This window comes from Bos javanicus, chromosome 24, assembly GCF_032452875.1.
Source record: "Bos javanicus breed banteng chromosome 24, ARS-OSU_banteng_1.0, whole genome shotgun sequence".
NCBI classification, from domain to species: domain Eukaryota; kingdom Metazoa; phylum Chordata; class Mammalia; order Artiodactyla; family Bovidae; genus Bos; species Bos javanicus.
The window spans coordinates 525,627-543,012 of record NC_083891.1 but is presented as its reverse complement, the minus strand read 5'-3'; the positions used below and the strand labels follow the sequence as shown (position 1 = coordinate 543,012).

The 17,386-nt window shown below is 42.1% G+C and overlaps 1 protein-coding gene across 5 annotated transcripts in view; it reads left to right on the top strand.

The window, feature by feature from the left end:
• The window catches only part of ADNP2 (ADNP homeobox 2), a 32,615-nt gene continuing 15,229 nt past the window's right edge, over positions 1-17,386 (top strand). Inside the window, exons 1-3 of one of the 5 annotated variants that reach the window (XM_061399451.1) lie at positions 1-84; positions 4,187-4,388; positions 10,736-10,856. In XM_061399451.1, coding sequence (XP_061255435.1) covers positions 4,387-4,388; positions 10,736-10,856 — 123 coding nt within the window. In that variant the 5' untranslated portion in view covers positions 1-84; positions 4,187-4,386. Of the gene's footprint in view, positions 85-865; positions 4,560-10,735; positions 10,857-17,386 lie in introns of those variants that run through there. The other 4 variants (XM_061399452.1, XM_061399450.1, XM_061399448.1 and 1 more) reach the window with 4 other exon arrangements.

Here is a 17,386-nt window from a genome sequence, read left to right as displayed (position 1 = left end):
GCGGGGCGGAGGCGGGCGGGCGCGGGGCCCCAGCGGGCGCGGCCAGACGTGCGAGGGACGCGGCGGCGCTGCGGGCGCCCAGCGGTAGGTAACCCCGGCCCTGCCCGCGGCGACGCCCCTGGCCCGGCCTGCGAAGTCCCGGCGGCGGCCCCGCCCCACCCCGCCCACACCCGGCGGCCCGTGGCCGCCTCCCGAATCCCGCGACGTTCTGCCAGCGCGGGGCTCGTGGCCCGAAGGGCGCCCGTCGTCCCTCCGCGTCACGTGGGCCGGGGTCGAGGGGGGCGGGGATGGGGCCCGGGAGGCGGGGCGGGGGACGGCATCAGGGCGAGGGGAACGCGGGGACAGGGCGGCGGCCGGGGAGGGCCGGGGAAGGGGGCGGGCTGGGAGCCGGAGGGCCGCCCGGAGCGAGCGCGGACGCAGGCCGGGCAGAGCAGAGGCGGGCTCGGCTGCCTGCGTTGTGGCGGGTTTTTTCTTGAGCGCACAGCTGAGAGGAGCCCCAATTCCTTCACCCTGGAGTTCTCGGTGTGAATACTGATGACGTGCAGATGTTGACATTACAGTTGAACTTTTCACATGCCGCCGCTCACCGCGCTTACGTAGAGCGCGCAGAATTTCTCCTGACTCTTGGCTTGGGAAGGTCGAAAATAGTAGCCGCCAGTTTTAACTGAACAGTAGCTAAATAATTAAATGTTTTAAGTATTTTCTTTGAATTTGAATGGGAGGCTTGCCGGAATGCTCTTAAAACTTTATAATTGAATGGAATGGGGTAATGGCAGCCTCTTGAGACTTGGAGGACTCTTGTGTGTGGTGATTTATGATGCAAATGGGCAAGTGCTTGAGGGCACCAGCCAGCCCCACAGGGCTCAGCACGCACGTGGGACCGGGAGTCGGGAGGAGCGCTCTGGAGGAGAGGACCACGTAAAAAGTGCGAGTTGAGGAAAGCGCGTGTTCGGCTTTGGTTGGAAGTCAAGTAATGTATGTGTAACTTGTTTAGACATACATGTTTACAAATATGTGTAACTTGTTATTGGGGATATAGCCATGTTATGAACGAACTTTGATATTCTAGTTGTAATTGGGAGTTTGTTGAAGACAGTGGTATTTAGACATGGAAGTGACCGATCTGTGTGTCCTAAGGGTACAGATGCTAGTCTGGAGGGGGACTGGAGTTGGGAGGAGATAGGCTCACTCGTCTGACTGAGCAGTGGTAAGGATGTGAGAGCTGGTTTTAGGTTAGGAATTGAAGATTGGTGTCGGAAGAGGATGGGGAAGGAAATGGCAACTTACTCCCGTATTGCCTGAGGAATTCCATGGACAGAGAAGCCTGGTGGGCTGTAGTCCGTGGGGTTGCAAAGAGGCAGACACGACTGAGCAACTCACACACACACACACACAGAATTCTTGTAACCACTCTGCCTTACTCTCCCGTAATGAGTGAGTGAAAGTCGTGTCCGACTCTGTAACGCCATGGACTCTAGCCCGCCAGGCTCCTCTGTCCATGGAATTCTCCAGGCAAGAATACTGGAGTGGGTAGCCATTCCCTTCTCTCGGGTATCTTCCTGACCCGGGGATGGAACCCAGATTCTTTACCATGTGAGCTACCAGGGAAGATATCTATCTATCTGAAGATATCTGGGACACCTTTTTAATTTGATCCAAGTTTGCAATATGTTCCTGGTGAATTTATGGTCGTAGTCACTTTGAGTGGTCACGCCCCAATATTCTGCTGTGGCTGCCACACCGGTTATCACAGACCTGTTCGCAGTGTGTTACAAGGAGGTCATTGAATCATGAGGACTTGCTGAAGGAGCCTGTCTGAGAAGGGATCTTCTGTGTTTGAACCCAGACCTTTGATTCTTGCTTTCATGTATAGCTATCATGTGTTTTTAAAGTTACTTAAAAAGAAACAACTAAACCCTGTATTTGAGTAGTTTCAGCATTTCATTTATATTTTTTGGAGCTTGTTGTTCAGTCATTAAGTCATGTCTGACTCTGCCAACACCGCGCCCCCACCCCAGCACCAGGACTGCAGGATTCCAGTCTCCTCTGTCCTCCACTGTCTCCAAGAGATTGCTCAGATTCAGTCCATTGAGTCAGTGATGCTATCTATAACCATCTCATTCTCTGTCACCCTCTTCTTTTGCATTCAGTCTTTCTGTAGCATCAGTGTTTTATCCAGTGAGTCAGCTCTTAACATCAGGTGGCCAGAGTATTGGAGCTTCAGCATCAGTCCTTCTGGTGCATATTCAGGGTTGATTTCCTTTAGGATGGACCGGTTTGATCTCTCAGTCCAAGGGACTCTCTTCTCCAGCACCACAATTCAAAAGCATCAATTTTTTGGTGCTCAGCTTTCTTTATGGTCCAGCTCTCACATCTGTACATGACTACTGGAAAAACAGTAGCTTTGACTATACAGACCTTTGTCGGCAAAGTGATGTCTTTACTTTTTAATACTGTCTAGGTTTGTCATAGGTTTCCTTCCAAGGAGCAAGCGTCTTTTAATTTCATGGCTGCAGTCACTGTCAACAGTGATTTTGGAGCTGAAGAAAATAAAATCTATGACTGCTTCCACTGGATGCCATGATCCTAGTGTTTTGGATGTTGCATTTTAAGTTTTTGGAGTTAGATAATAGCAAACTCACAGTCTTATGTTCTAAGTGCTTTTCTTACATTAAATGAATTTTCTTCCTCAAAACTACTTCTCAGAGTCGGTTGTGCAGTCCCTGTTGTACAGAAAAAACAGGCCCTTGGATTAAGTAACTTGCTAAAGATCACACAACTAGGAGTTAACTGTGGAGTTTACTTGAACTCAGGCAGTGTAGCTCCAGAGTCTTGCTTGTGAGATCATTGTTCTGGATTGTTTTGCAAGTGAAATCATTACAGAACTTAGATTTCACAGGAACTTACAAGAAAGTTCTATGACTTAAAAAATTACTGTTTATTACCAGAATGACATTTTTTTACAGTGTATTTTTTGATAATGGGGTATTCTTATATGATCGTGATACTAAAAAGCAACAAAAACCCTTTAAGTGCCTCTTTGGAAAATAGTATTTTCTTTTGCTGCTGCTGCTAAGTCACTTCAGTCGTGTCCTACTCTGTGCGACCCCATAGACGGCAGCCCACCAGGCTCCCCCGTCCCTGGGATTCTCCAGGCAAGAACACTGGAGTGGGTTGCCATTTCCTTCTCCAGTGCATGAAAGTGAAAAGTGAAAGTGAAGTCGCTCAGTCGTGTCCAACTTTTAGTGACCCCATGGACTGCAGCCTACCAGGCTCCACCATCCATGGGATTTTCCAGGCAAGAGTACTGGAGTGGGGTGCAATTGCCTTCTCCGATTTTCTTTTGCACTTTAATGCGATTTTTGGTAAATTCATGTCTACCACACACTGTGAAATTAAAGGTAATTTACTGTGGGACTTTCCTGATGATAGAGTAGATAAGAATCTGCCTGCCAGTGCAGGGAACACAGGTTCGATCCCTGATCCAGGAAGATTCCAGAAGCTGCTGTGCGGCTAATATGCCCATGAGCCACAGCTGCTGAACCTGCATGGTGCAGCTGCATGCTGCAGCTACTGAAGCCTGTGCACCTAGAGCCCGTGCTCTGCAACAAGAGAAACCCCGCTCCTTGCAACTAGAGAAAGCATGTGTGCAGCAGCAAGCACTGAACACAGCTGAAAATAATAGTAAAATACAAAAGAAAAGAATAATTTACTGTAAACTAAACGTGGTAGATAGTACAGCTGCATTAGCCTGCTGTTTCCTAATGGTGAAAATACAGATTTAATTGAGTACTAAGAATATATAGAGAATAGCATCAGTAAAGGATCTATAGATATGGAAGCATTAAGCAACTTCTTTTCCAGTTAATTAATTAATCTACTCAGCCTTTTGTGTAGAATCTTGCATCTCTTAGAGAATGGATAAAATATGGTAAAAGTCAGCTTTTCCCCCCAAAGTGATTGGCAACAGTAGACCAAGGATCTTGACAGAACTTCTGTGATTTACCTGTCTTTTATTTTATTATGTTTACTTGGTTTCCCTAAAACAGTAAATGCTATAAACGGGAAACTTTTTCTTTAAATTAAGAATGGACCTGTGTACTTGTTTTGAGGGAGGGAACCACAGTAACAATGATGAGGGAATGGGAGCGTGTACAGTTGAGAATAAAAAGCTCCTATTCTGCAGGTTCACGAAGACTTTGGCCCTTCTCCCAAGCCTTGAACAAGTACCTGCAGAGCCCTTTAAAACTTGCCTGATCACTGGAAGCCTCTTCAGCGCCTTCCTCCTGAGAGTTGGCCTGTCAGGAGCAGCTTGGGAACCATCCTGTGAAATGTGGCCAATCCCTGTACTACTGTTTCTCAACTGTGATAAGATCAGCACTTGCTATGTAAGGCCAGATTTCTTTGCAAGCAATACATTTAGCTTCTTTGTTTTAGATATAGGTGGATGATGGTCTTAACCTTGGGCAGTCCTATTTATCAGCCAGCTTTTGGGAAAGAAGTGCTCCGGGAACTCTAAGGAGGACAGACCAGCACATCTGGTGGAGTGAGTGGAAAAGGTGAAGGGAAGTTTCTGTTGAGGCTGCTCTGGCCAGAGAAGCCAGTCTGGGCTTGAAAGTGACGCTGTGCTTAATTTTTAAGAATGCTCCCACAAGGTTCTTGACAACTTGCCTTTTAAATTATGCTTTTGAAGCCTAGAACCCAGTTTTGTGCATTTTATTGTTAATGATTTTTATTATTTTAAAACTTGACTTGCTATGATTTTTTGTATCTTCTGGTTCTAAAATGCTAAATGATCCTTCAAACTCGCTTTTTACTGAACCTGAAATACAATTTTTACATAGGTAACTTGTCTGAAAAATGTACCCATTCCAAATTGGCTTCTCGATACTTCATATTTTCTTATTACCCGGGAAAAAGTTCTTTCCACTGTTAGCTCTAATGCCCCTTTCATGTCTCGTTTTATTCCAGTCCATGTTTTCAGTTTTACTTACCTTTTGCCAAATACATTCAGATACTCCTTTACCTCAGTGATTTTTTGATGCTGATTTATTTACTTAGAATGTCTTGAACTCCAACTCAACAATCCTCTACAGCCTGTCCATTTTGAACCTCTGTGATAGGCCCAGATGTTCAGAGAAACATGATTCCTGCCCTGAAGATGTTTAGTTCAAAAGGGAAAATAGGTATATAAGGAAATAATTACAACGTAGTGAGGTGAGTGCAATGAAATAAGTATAAACTGGCCATTCTGGGAGTTCTTAGAAGGGGTTCCAAGCTTATCCTTGAGGGAGGAGGAGTTGTAAAGGGTTTAGAAGTGGAATTTCCAACTCAGAGAAATTGTTTAAAAATCTTGGGAGATACTGCCAGTCGATGTGTAAACATGGAGAAATTAATGTTTTTCTACTTAACCTCACTACCAGTCAGTTCATTTCAGTTCAGTTCAGTCGCTCAGTCATGTCTGACATTTTGTACCCCGGTGGACTGTAGCACACCAAGCTTCCCTGTCCATCGCCAACTCCCGGAGCTTGCTCAAACTCATGTCCATCGAGTCGGTGATGCCACTACCAGTGGATATTATCAGTCTTTAAATTATTGTTTTGATAATTTGAAAATTGGCATTATTTTACCTGACATTTCTTTAACTCAAATTTAACTGATTTTGTTTGTAGTTTTTATAGTTTGTGCATTAAAACCTTTTTTGAAATAGTTTCAGATTTATAGAAAGTTGCCGGTGTACAAAGAACTTCCCCTGAATCATTTGAAGCTAAGTTGCCAGAAAAGATGCCAGATGACTCCAGTATTGTCCATTTCCTACAATAAGGACATTCTACATACCCGGAACCATCAAAATCCATTCTACATACCCACAACCATCAAAATCAGAAAATCAATGCATTGTTAGCATCTGATTCTCAGCCCACATTGAAGTTTTGCCAGTTGTTCCAGAAACATTATTTATAGTAAAGAATCTAGTTAGAATTACACATTGTATTTAATTTTCTTTAGTCTCTCACAATCTGAAACAGTTCCTTAGTTTTTCGTTGCACCTTCTTTGTCTAAGTATTGTTATTGTTCATTTACTAAGTAGTGGCCAACTCTTTTCGACCTCATGGTCTGCAGCACACCAGGCTTCCCTGTCCTACACTATGTCCCAGAGTTTGCTCAAACTCATGTCCATTGAGTCAGTGATGCCATCCCACCATCTCAGCCTCTGTCGTCTCTTTCTCCTCCTGCCTTCAGTCTTTCCCAGCATCAGGGTCTTTTCCAGTGAGTCAGCTCTTCACATCAGGTGGCCAAAGTATTGGAGTTTCAGCTTCAACATCAGTCCTTCCAATTCAGTGTTGATTTCCTTTAAGATTGACTGGTTTGATCTCCTTGCTGTCGAAGGGATTCTCAACAGTCTTTTCCTATAGTTGAAAAGCATCAATTCTTCGGTGCTCAGTTGTTTTTATGGCCCAAGTCTCGTATCCATACATGACTACTGGAAAAACCATAGCTTTGACTATGGACCTTTGTCGTCAAGTGATGTCTCTGCTTTTTAATGTGCTGTCTAGGTTTGTCATAGCTTTCCTTCCAAGGAGCAAGTGTCTTAATTTCGTGGCTGCAGTCACTGTCCACGGTGATTTTGGAGCCCAAGAAAATAAAATCTGCAGCTATTTCCACTTTTCCCCCATCTATTTACCATGAAGTGATGGGACCAGATGCCATGGTCTTAGTTTTTTGAACATTGAGTTTTAAGCCAGCTTTTTCACTTTTTCGCTTTCACTCTCAACAAGAGGCTCTTTAGTTGCTCTTCCCTTTCTGTCATTAGAGTGGTATCATCTGCATATCTGAAGTTATGATATTTCTCCCTGCAATCTGGATTCCGGCTTGTGAGTCATCCAGCCTGGCATTTCCCATGATGTACTCTGTTCATTGGAAGGATTGCTGCTGAAAGCTGAAGCTCAAATACTTTGGCCTCCTCCTTTGAAGAGCCGACTCATTGGAAACAACCCTGATGCTGGGTTGTTTGATTGAGATTGAGGGCAAGAGGAGAAGGGGATGACAGAGGATGAGATGGTTGGATGGCATCACTGACTCAGTGGACATGAGTTTGAGTAAACTCTGTGAGATAGTGAAAGACAGGGAATCCTGGTGTGCTGCAGACAGTGGGGTCGCAAAGAGTCAGACATGACTTAGGGACTGAACAACAACAACTCTGCATATAAGTTATATAAGCAGGGTGATGATACACAGCCTTGTTGTGCTCCTTTCCCAAGAACCAGTACATTTTTCCATGTCCAGTTCTAACTGTTGCTTCTTGTCCTGCATACAGACTTCTCAGCAGACAGGTAAAGTAGTCTGGTGTTCCCATGTCTTTAAGAAGTATAATTAGTTGATTTTTAGTAAATTTATAGAATTGTGCAACCAACAACACAATCTAGTATTAGAACATTTCCAGCACTTTCCCCAAAAACCTATCCATGTGCGGTTACCCACAGCTGACCACTAATCTACCTTCTATATCTGTAGATTTCTCCTGGGCGTTTCATATAAATGGAGTCAGACAATATGAGGACCTTGCATCTGTGTTCTTTGACTTAGCATCATGTTTTTGAGATACTGATTCTTGCTGTTGTGTGCATCAGTGCCTAGTTATATTTATTGTAGTGTTTTGTGGTATGAATATGTCATATTTTGCTCATGTGTTCACCATTTGATGGACACTTGGATTGTTTCCACAGTTTGGCTATTATGAATGGTGCTCTTGTATCATCTGGATACTTCTGAAGTTTACAGGGAATTTTGTCTCTTAATTAGATGTCTTCCAGACTTCTGTGAATTACTGTTTTCCCCTTGGTTATTAATGAGTATTTTGTGGGGAGGTGCTTGGAAATGATATAAAATACCCTGTTCTTGACTAAACTTTAAATTTAATTATTTTTGTTATCATGAACTTGAGTTTATGTTCTAGTGAGTTATATTTTGATAACTGTTTCTGAATACCCAACCACCCTAAAACTTCGTGGAGGGAAACATTTTATATAAAAATTCAGTAATTCTTCAGGTGGGAGCAAGGGGAGATGGCTCGTTTATGTTCCGCAATGTCTGGGGCCTCACCTGAGAAAACTCAAAAGACTTGGGGTGAGTGGACAGCTGCAGGCTGTAAGAGCATCTTCACTCTCATGTTCAGTGGTTGATGTGGAGCCTTTCCATGTGGGCTAGTTGAGCTTCTTGCAATAAGGAGTCTAGAGTCCAAGAGTAATGGTACCCTCAGGGCAAGGAAGTGTGTGGCGTTTTGTGGTCTAGCCTGGGCATTCACATAGCCATGCTTTATTGGTCGAGGGAGCTGCCGAGTTCTTTCCAGGTTCAAGGAGTGGGAGCGTAGATGCCTCTCCTGCTTGGGAGGAGTGTCACTGACATGTTGTGAGGAAAGCATGTGGGATGGGCGATACGGTGACATTATCTTTGGAAACTTCAGGGCCGCAGGTTATAATCTGTTACTGTCATTTATTTGGTACCCACATTGTCCCATACTTGGCTTGTGGAAACTTCTTCAAGCTGACTTGAGTACTTTTGACACGTCTCCCCGTTTTCTGAGCAACTCCTTTATTTTCTGGCAGAAGACATTCTAGGATCATTTTGTCTCTTCCGTGCTCCAGCCCTGAAATCAGCCATTTTTGCAAGGAGCCCTGCTTCCTTTTAAGGGAAAGTGATATTTAGAAAGGATGATTTGAGCCCAAGGCGTGGTCTGCTACTGGTGTGTAACTACTTCTAGGCTCTTGCAGTGGCCTGAGCTGTACAATATACACATACACATTAACAAATATATATTTTTAGAATCCGTATTTATTACAGATAATAAGGTCACAGCTGTACCTTTTATCCTGGTCAGCTACCACAGGATTTGTTTTAATTTTATGCCTTTTCAGATATTTTAAAAGCAGAGTTGGTGGTGGTTTAGTTGCTAAGATGTGTCCAACTCTTGCGACCCTATGGATTGTAGCCCGCCAGACCCCTCTGTCCATGGGATTCTCCAGGCAAGAATACTAGAGTGGGGTGCCATTTCCTTCTCCAGGGGATCTTCCCAACTCAGGAATCAAACCTGGGTCTCCTGCATTGTAGGCAAGTTCTTTACCAACTGATCTACTAGAAAAGCCCAAAAGCAGCATTACTGAGATGTAATTTACATTCCGTACAGTTCATTTGCTTAAAGTGTACAGTCAGTGGTTTTTATTTAGCACATTCACAGAGTTGTGCATAACATCACCACAGTCGATTTAGGACATTGTCACTGTTCCAGAAAGAAACTTAGCCATCACCTTCCATTCTCCTCAGCCCCTAAGCAACCAATGTTCTCCTTTTTGTCTCTGTAAATTTTGTCTATTCTGGACATTTCCTATCAATTGAATCATATAATATGTGGTCCTTTGTGTCTGATGCCTTTCACTTAGAATAATATTTCCCAAGGGTTATCAGTGTAACATGCATCAGTACTTCACTTTTTATGGCCAAATAATATTCCATTCTTCCGATACACACATTTTATGTATCTATCAGTTGATGGACATTTGCGCTTTTTAGTTTTTGACTGTTACAAGTAATGGTGCTGTGAACGTTCTTGTTCAGGCTTTTGTTTGGATGCAGGTTTTTTATTTCTCTCAAGTGGTATTGCTGGTTCATATGGTACTTACATGTTTAATCCTTGAGGACCTGCTGGACTTTCCCAGACCGGCTGCACCATTTTTCTGCCATTACTGCCAGCAGTGTATGGGGGATCTACTTTCTTCACATCCGTGCCAGCACTGTTACTGCTACTTCTTTTAAGATTGACAGCCATTCTAGTTGGTGTGACGAGTTATCTCATGATGGTTTCTATTTGCTTTTCCCCATAGCTAATGTTGCCTAGCATATTCTTAAGTGCTTAATAGCCATTTGTATATTGTCTTTGTAGAAATATCCAGATCCTTTTCCTGTTTTTAAGTTGGCATATTTGTTCTTTAATTGTTGTCATCGGAGATTTTTTTATATATTCTAGATATAAGTTCCTTATCAGAAATAAGATTTACAAATGTTTTCTCCCATGTTGTGGATTCTCTTTTCATTTTTTTGATGGTTTTCTTTGAAGCATGTACGTTTTTCATTTTGATGAAGTCCATCTTAGCTACTTTTTCTCTTGTTCCTAGTGTTTTATGATATCATATCTGGGAACCTGTTGCCAAGTCCAATGTCATGACAATTTATGCCTGTGTTATCTTCTGAGAGTTTTGAAGTTTTCACTTGTGCATGGATGTATAGGACTCATTTTGAATTAATTTTTGTGTATACTAATAGGAAAGAATCCAACTTATTCTTTGATTGTGGAAATCTAATTGTCCCAGAATAATTTGTTGAAAATTACTCTGCTTTCTTTACCTACCCTGTTTTTAAAAATTTTATGCACATACATGTATGTGTGTATATATGGATGCGTGCTAAGTTGCTTCAGTTGTGTCCGGCTCTTTTTGACCCTATGGACTATAGCCCACCAGGCTCCTCTGTCCATGGGATTCTCCAGACAAGAATACTGGAGTGGGCTGCCATGCCCTCCTTCAGGGGATCTTCCTGACCCAGGGAACGAACCCATGTCTCTTATGTCTCCTGCATTGGCAGGCGGGTTCTTTACCACTAGCGCCTTGTGTGTGTGTGTGTGTGTGTGTGTGTGTGTGTGTGTGTATACACTTATTATAATTTTGTTTTCTTTCCTTTAAAGGAAAATTTCAAAAATGTTTCAAATTCCCGTGGAGAATCTTGACAACATCAGGAAGGTACGGAAAAAGGTGAAAAGCATTCTTGTGGACATTGGGCTTGACAGCTGCAAGGAGCTGCTGAAGGTAAGAGGACACGTGTAATGGTTGAAGAGAAGACAGTAACCCCGGAAGCCCTGGGCTGAGGGGGACTCTTTGAGTGGGACACTGAACGGGACTTCGAACAGGTCAGATGCTTCAAGGTGGAAAGTACTGCCTCTTAAAATGAGGCCCAGGAACAGCATTCCTTTTTATTTATGTCTTTATGGTTTAAAGTGACTTCTTTAGGCTCCAGTTTTTAGTTACTTTAAGAGGGTCATTCAGTTCAGTTGCTCAGTCATGTCTGACTCTTTGCGACCCCATGAACCGCAGCACACCAGGCCTCCCTGTCCATCACCAACTCCCGGAGTCCACCCAAACCCATGTCCATTGAGTCGGTGATGCCATCCAGCCATCTCATCCTCTGTCGTCCCCTTCTCCTCCTGCCCTCAATCTTCCCCAGCATCAGGGTCTTTTCAAATGAGACAGCTGTCTGCATCAGGTGGCCAAAGTATTGGACTTTCAGCTTTAGCATCAGTCCTTCCAATGAACACCCAGGGCTGATCTCCTTTAGGATGGGCTGGTTGGATCTCCTTGCAGTCCAAGGGACTCTTCGAGAGTCTTCTCCAACACCACAGTTCAAAAGCATCAATTCTTCGGCACTCAGCTTTCTTCACAGTCCAACTCTCATATCCATACATGACCACTGGAAAAACCATAGCCTTGACTAGATGGACCTTTGTTGACAAAGTAATGTCTCTGCTTTTGAATATGCTATCTAGGTTGGTCATAACTTTGCTTCCAAGGAGTAAGCGTCTTTTAATTTCATTGCTGCAGTCACCATCTGCAGTGATTTTGGAGCCCCCAAAAATAAAGTCTGACACTGTTTCCACTGTCTCCCCATCTATTTCCCATGAAGTGATGGGACCAGATGCCATGATCTTAGTTTTCTGAATGTTGAGCTTTAAGCCAACTTTTTCACTCTCCTCTTTCACTTTCATCAAGAGGCTTTTTAGTTCCTCTTCACTTTCTGCCATAAGGGTGGTGTCATCTGCATATCTGAGGTTATTGATACTTCTCCTGGCAATCTTGATTCCAGCTTGTGCTTCCTCCAGCCCAGCGTTTCTCATGATGTACTCTGCATAGAAGTTCAATAAGCAGGGTGACAATATACAGCCGTTAGTTGCAGAATATATTTGTTTTTGATCTTTGAGGGGAATATGTTGAATTACTTAAATTTTTTTAACAGAAAAAGACTAAATCAGTTTTTCAGTATTAGAGTAATCCCAAACGGGGATGCATACTTGTACAGTAGGGTTGTTTGTTTTCTTTTGTCTTTTTTGATTTGTGAATTTAATACATGCAGTCTTACAAAAGTTGAAAAAATTAAAGTCACAGTCACATTCTTTATGATGAACTCTGTTCTCATATAATATTATAACTTGAGAATATATGGCTGGCATAAAGACATAAAAATTGTTAAATAAAGCTTGCTATGTAGCTTTATAGCCATTCTGTGCATGTTTAATTCATAACTACTGAAAATAGGGACTGTGTCTGCTTTGAATTTTTCAGAGTTGTGAATAATTTGATTCAAGATATTACTGGCCCAGGAAGAGATCAGTTTCTTAATTTTTAAATCTCAGACTTTGAACCAGATTGATTTTATTTATAAAAAAGGGCTGAAAGACTAATAATTACCAGGATTCTCATTAATGGTCAGAATTGGTTTTTGCTTTAAAGTAAACTTTCTGAAGAAAAGATCTCAAGTAGTTTGCTTGTCAAACGTTGCTGCCCCAGAAAAATCTTCCCCCTAAAATTCTGCTCTTTCCACTTCATTATCTTACCTGCTCTGTTTTTCTCCAAACCTCTCATAATACCTGATGCTGTTTGTTTATGTGTCCCTCAGGTCAGGTATTGCCTTTGGTTGTCATCTCTCTTTAGTCTCCTTTAATGTGAATTCACTTCTAAAATAGAATTCTGTTATAAACTTAGTGTTTTATTTAGATAAAATGTCAGTAACAACTACAGTTTTTCATCCTGGAGTCCTTTGATTTTGACATTGCATAAAACTGGACATTCCTCACTAACTTGCTTCCTTAGTCAGTCTAAGATTGTTTACTCATCTCAATTTGTTCAAGACTGTTAACTTTTTCTTTCCAAGACTATGCTGACACAGATGTATGTATATTTCACAAAAGAAAAGTAAGACATTTGAATGGCATACCAGTATTTTTAGTTAATTAACTATTGGGTTAAATTTTACTAATTCTTTTGGGGGGAAATTTTGTTTTTATTAATTTGTAGTTGGTCTTATATTCTGCAGACTTTCTGAAAACTCAAGCAATATAAAAGTTCATTATAGAAAAATTAGAAAATATACATAGAAACATAGAGAAAAAAATGACTTGCTTGTATGCTGTTACCCTAGAATCTCCATGGTAAACATTGTTATATTAATATCTTTTCAGATTTTTAGAGACAGAACATGCTCTAACCATGTGTTGGCTTTGTGTTTTCTTTTCACTGAATCCCACATTAAGAACTTTTTAATGTCAAATGTACTTACTCTTAATCCATTGTAGTAATTAGAGTTCTTGGTTAAAAGTGATGAAAACCAACACTGACCAAATGAAACAGGAGGACGTTTATCTGACACCTGTCAGGGTCCTTTCTGTTTCCTTATCCAGCATTTCAGACTTCATAGTGAGAATTCACTCTGCCTTCTTGGAGTTCCAAAGTGTATATGACTCCATTCATCCTAAGAGTTAGGACCTCAAATCATAGGCTGTACAGTTCTTGTCAGAAACCTGGCTGAAAGTAAACCTGAGGGAAAATAAGCTCTTCCACGAACCTTATCTCCTTTTCTAAAAGTAGATCTAAACCCTGCAACTCCTTAAAGTATCTTGAAGAGGTTCTTTTTTTTTTTTTCCCTAGGGAGATGAAGTAATTTTTTATTTTTTTATTTTATTTTATTTTTTTAATTTTATTTTATTTTTAAACTTTACATAATTGTATTAGTTTTGCCAAATATCAAAATGAATCCATCACAGGTATATATGTGCAAGTTAACAACATTTGATCCGTTATAGTAAAGGCTGCTGCTGCTGCTAAGTCACTTCAGTCGTGTCCAACTCTGTGCGACCCCAGAGACAGCAGCCCACCAGGCTCCCCCGTCCCTGGGGTTCTCCAGGCAAGAACACTGGAGTGGGTTGCCATTTCCTTCTCCAGTGCATGAAAGTGAAAAGTGAAAGTGAACTCGCTCAGTCGTTTCTGCCTCTTAGCGACTCCATGGACTGCAGCCTACCAGGCTCCTCTGTCCATGGGATTTTCCAGGCAAGAGTACTGGAGTCGGGTACCATTGCCTTCTCCGTATTAAAGGCTAGCTAGATACTTTGAAGGGCCCTGTGCAAAATGAAAATGTGGGGAAGTGTGCTGTCCCAGGCAGATGATAGCTCCCACGTGATTTCAGCTTCTGAGCCAGGATGCTTCTGGTACTTGGATTCAGAGTGGGCTCTAGGTGCCAAGTTATCTGCCAAACACCGTGGTGCTGCCAGCCCAGGGTGAGGCTGGTGACCACCTTGCCTCCTCCTCTCCCCAGGTCTGAACCTGGCTTTTAGCAGGGTGACTGTGGAATGTGGACCTCCTGATAGCTCTTGCCCCAGCTGGTGGGCGAGAGTCTCAGAGTGGTTGTGGGAGAGGGGAGCATGGAGGGTATGGGGACCGAGAGCAGGGACAGGCTCTGTCCCAGAAACAGTGGCGGTGGGACCGTGTGTGAGCTGAAGCTTCAAGCCCCTGGTGTGCGCTTCGTTGTCCTGTCAGACTTCACGTCATAAAACAAATTCAGAGTTAACTTATCAACATTTTAAAAATGGTGATAGCAGGGACTCACCCTGCACTGACCTGTCTGAACACAGGACCCTGTGCACCTGCAGTGGTTGCAGCGCCTCTTTGGTGTTGGCAAAGACTTTTCCAGTTCTTTATTTTTTTAATTTAATAATTTAGTTTATTTAGCCCCATATGTTACAAATATTATTTCAATATGTAATCAGTATAAGATAAGTAATGAACTATTTTAATCTCTTTTCCCCTTAAATCTTCCAAGTGTACTTAGAAATTTTTTATAAAAGTAAGATATAACATGAAATTGCCATTGCTGTGTGACTCGTGGGATCTTATTTCTCTGACCAGGGACTGAACCCTGGCTGTAGTGTTGAAATCTCCGAGTTATAATCACTGGACCACCAGGGGAATTGCCCATTTAGCCATTTTTAAGTGTACAATTCAGTACCATTAATTACATTCACACTGTTTTGCAACTAGATTCCACCATCTAGTTGTTATCATCTCAAACAGAAACTGTTAAGTAATAAATCCCTATGCTCCCACCACAGCCCCTGATAACCTGTAATCTACTATATGTCTCCATAGATTTGTCTGTTAAAGATATTTCATGTGAGTGGAGCGTGCAATATTGGATCTTTTGTGACTTGCTTATTTTACTTAATGTTTTTGAGGTTCATGTTGTGGCACGTGTCAATATGTTAGTCCTTCTTATGGCCAAGCGAGGAGAAGGCAATGGCACCCCGCTCCAGTACTCTTGCCTGGAAGATCCCATGGACGGAGGAGCCTGGAAGGCTGCAGTCCATGGGATCGCTGAGGGTCGGACACGACTGAGTGACATCACTTTCACTTTTCACTTTTATGCATTGGAGAAGGAAATGGCAACCCACTCCAGTTTTCTTGCCTGGAGAATCCCAGGGACAGGGGAGCCTGGTGGGCTGCCATCTATGGGGTTGCACAGAGTCGGACACAACTGAAGCGACCTAGCAGCAGCAGCAGCAGCAGCAGCAGCAGCAGCAGCAGTCCGCTATATAACCACATATTGCATTTTATCAGTTTATCTGTTAATAGACACTAGGGTTGATTTTGTCTTTTGGCTATTGTGAATAATGCTGTAGTGAACTTTGGCTCATATGTGTCTGTTTGAGGCCCTATTTTCATTTTTTTGCTGGATCATGTAATAATTGTTTAGCTTTTGTGAGGACCCACCTAACTTTCCAAAGTGGCTGTACCCTTTTCAGTTCCCACCAGCCATGCATGAGGGGTCCAGTTTAGCCACAGCCTTGCTGTTTGTTCTTTTTCTCTCGTCCTCTTTCTCTCCCTCCCTCCCTCGCCACTGTGGCCACTAATTATGTTGAGCATTTTTTCATGTACTTATTGGCCATTTGGATATCTTTGGAGATTTGCTTTCAAGTCTTGTTCATTTTTAAATCAGATTGTTTGTCCTTTTGTTGCTGAGATGTAGTTTTTTATGTACTCTGGATATTAAACCCTTATTAGGTATGATTTGTAGATGTTTTTTCCCATTTGTAGATGTTTTCTCCCATTCTCTTTTTACTTTCTTAATATCTTTTGATGCACTAAAGTTTTATATTTTGATGGAGTCCTGTTTGTGTGTTTGCAGTGCTTTCTATGTTGTATCTAAGAAGCCATTGCCAGATTCAAGTTAAAATTTTTCTGTGTTTTCTTCTAAGAGTATTACGGTTGTAGTTCTTTTTGTTTAGATTGTTGATCTGTATTAATTTTGTATATGGTGTGTTGCAAGGGTCCAACTTCATTCTTTTGCATGTGGAAATGCAGTTGTTCCAGAGCCATTTATTTCACTAATTTTCCCCCATAGAATGGAATTGGTAGCTTTGTAGAAAATGATTTGGCCATAGCTACATGGATTTATTAATGAACTCTCAGTTCTCTTTCATTAATCTGTATGTTTTTCCTTACAATAGTATTACAGTGTTTTGATTACCATAGTTTTGTGTTAAGTTTTGAAGTTGGAAAGTGTGAGTTCTTCAACTTCTTTGTTTTTTCTTTCCCCCAATATTGTTTAGGCTGTTAGGGGCCCCTTTCACTTCCATATGAACTTAAGGATTGGAGTTTCTGTTTCTGCCAGACTATTGGAATTTTGATTGGGACTATATTGTAGATCATGCTGGATAGTATTGACATCTTGGCAGTATTCCTACCCATGAATAAAGGATGTGTTTCTATTTATTTAGGTCTTTAATGTCTTTCAATAATGTTTGTAGTTTTCAGTCTACAAGGCTTTCACCTACCTCCTTGGTTATATTTATACCTAGGCATTTTATTATTTTAGATGGTATTGTAAATGAAATTGTTATCTTAATTCATTTTCAGGTTTTTCATTACAGGTGTATAAAAAACAACTAACTTATGTATGTTCATTTTGTACCCGGCATTTTTACTGAATTTATTATTACCTCTGGTAGCTTCTTTTGGATTCTTTTTTTTGGCTGTGCTGGGTCTTCACTGTTGCACACGGATTTTCTCCAGTTTCAGAGAGTGGGGACTACTCTCTAGTTGGGGTGCACAGGCTTCTCATTGTGGTGTCTGATCTTGTTGGAGAGCATGGGCTCCCAGGTGCTGGGGCTTCAGTAGCTGTAGCACATGGCTCAGTATTTGCGGCTCTCGGGCTCTGAAGCACAGGCTCGGTAGTTGTGGCACACGAGCTTATTTGCTCCTTGGCATGTGGGATCTTCCTGGATCAGGGATTGAAC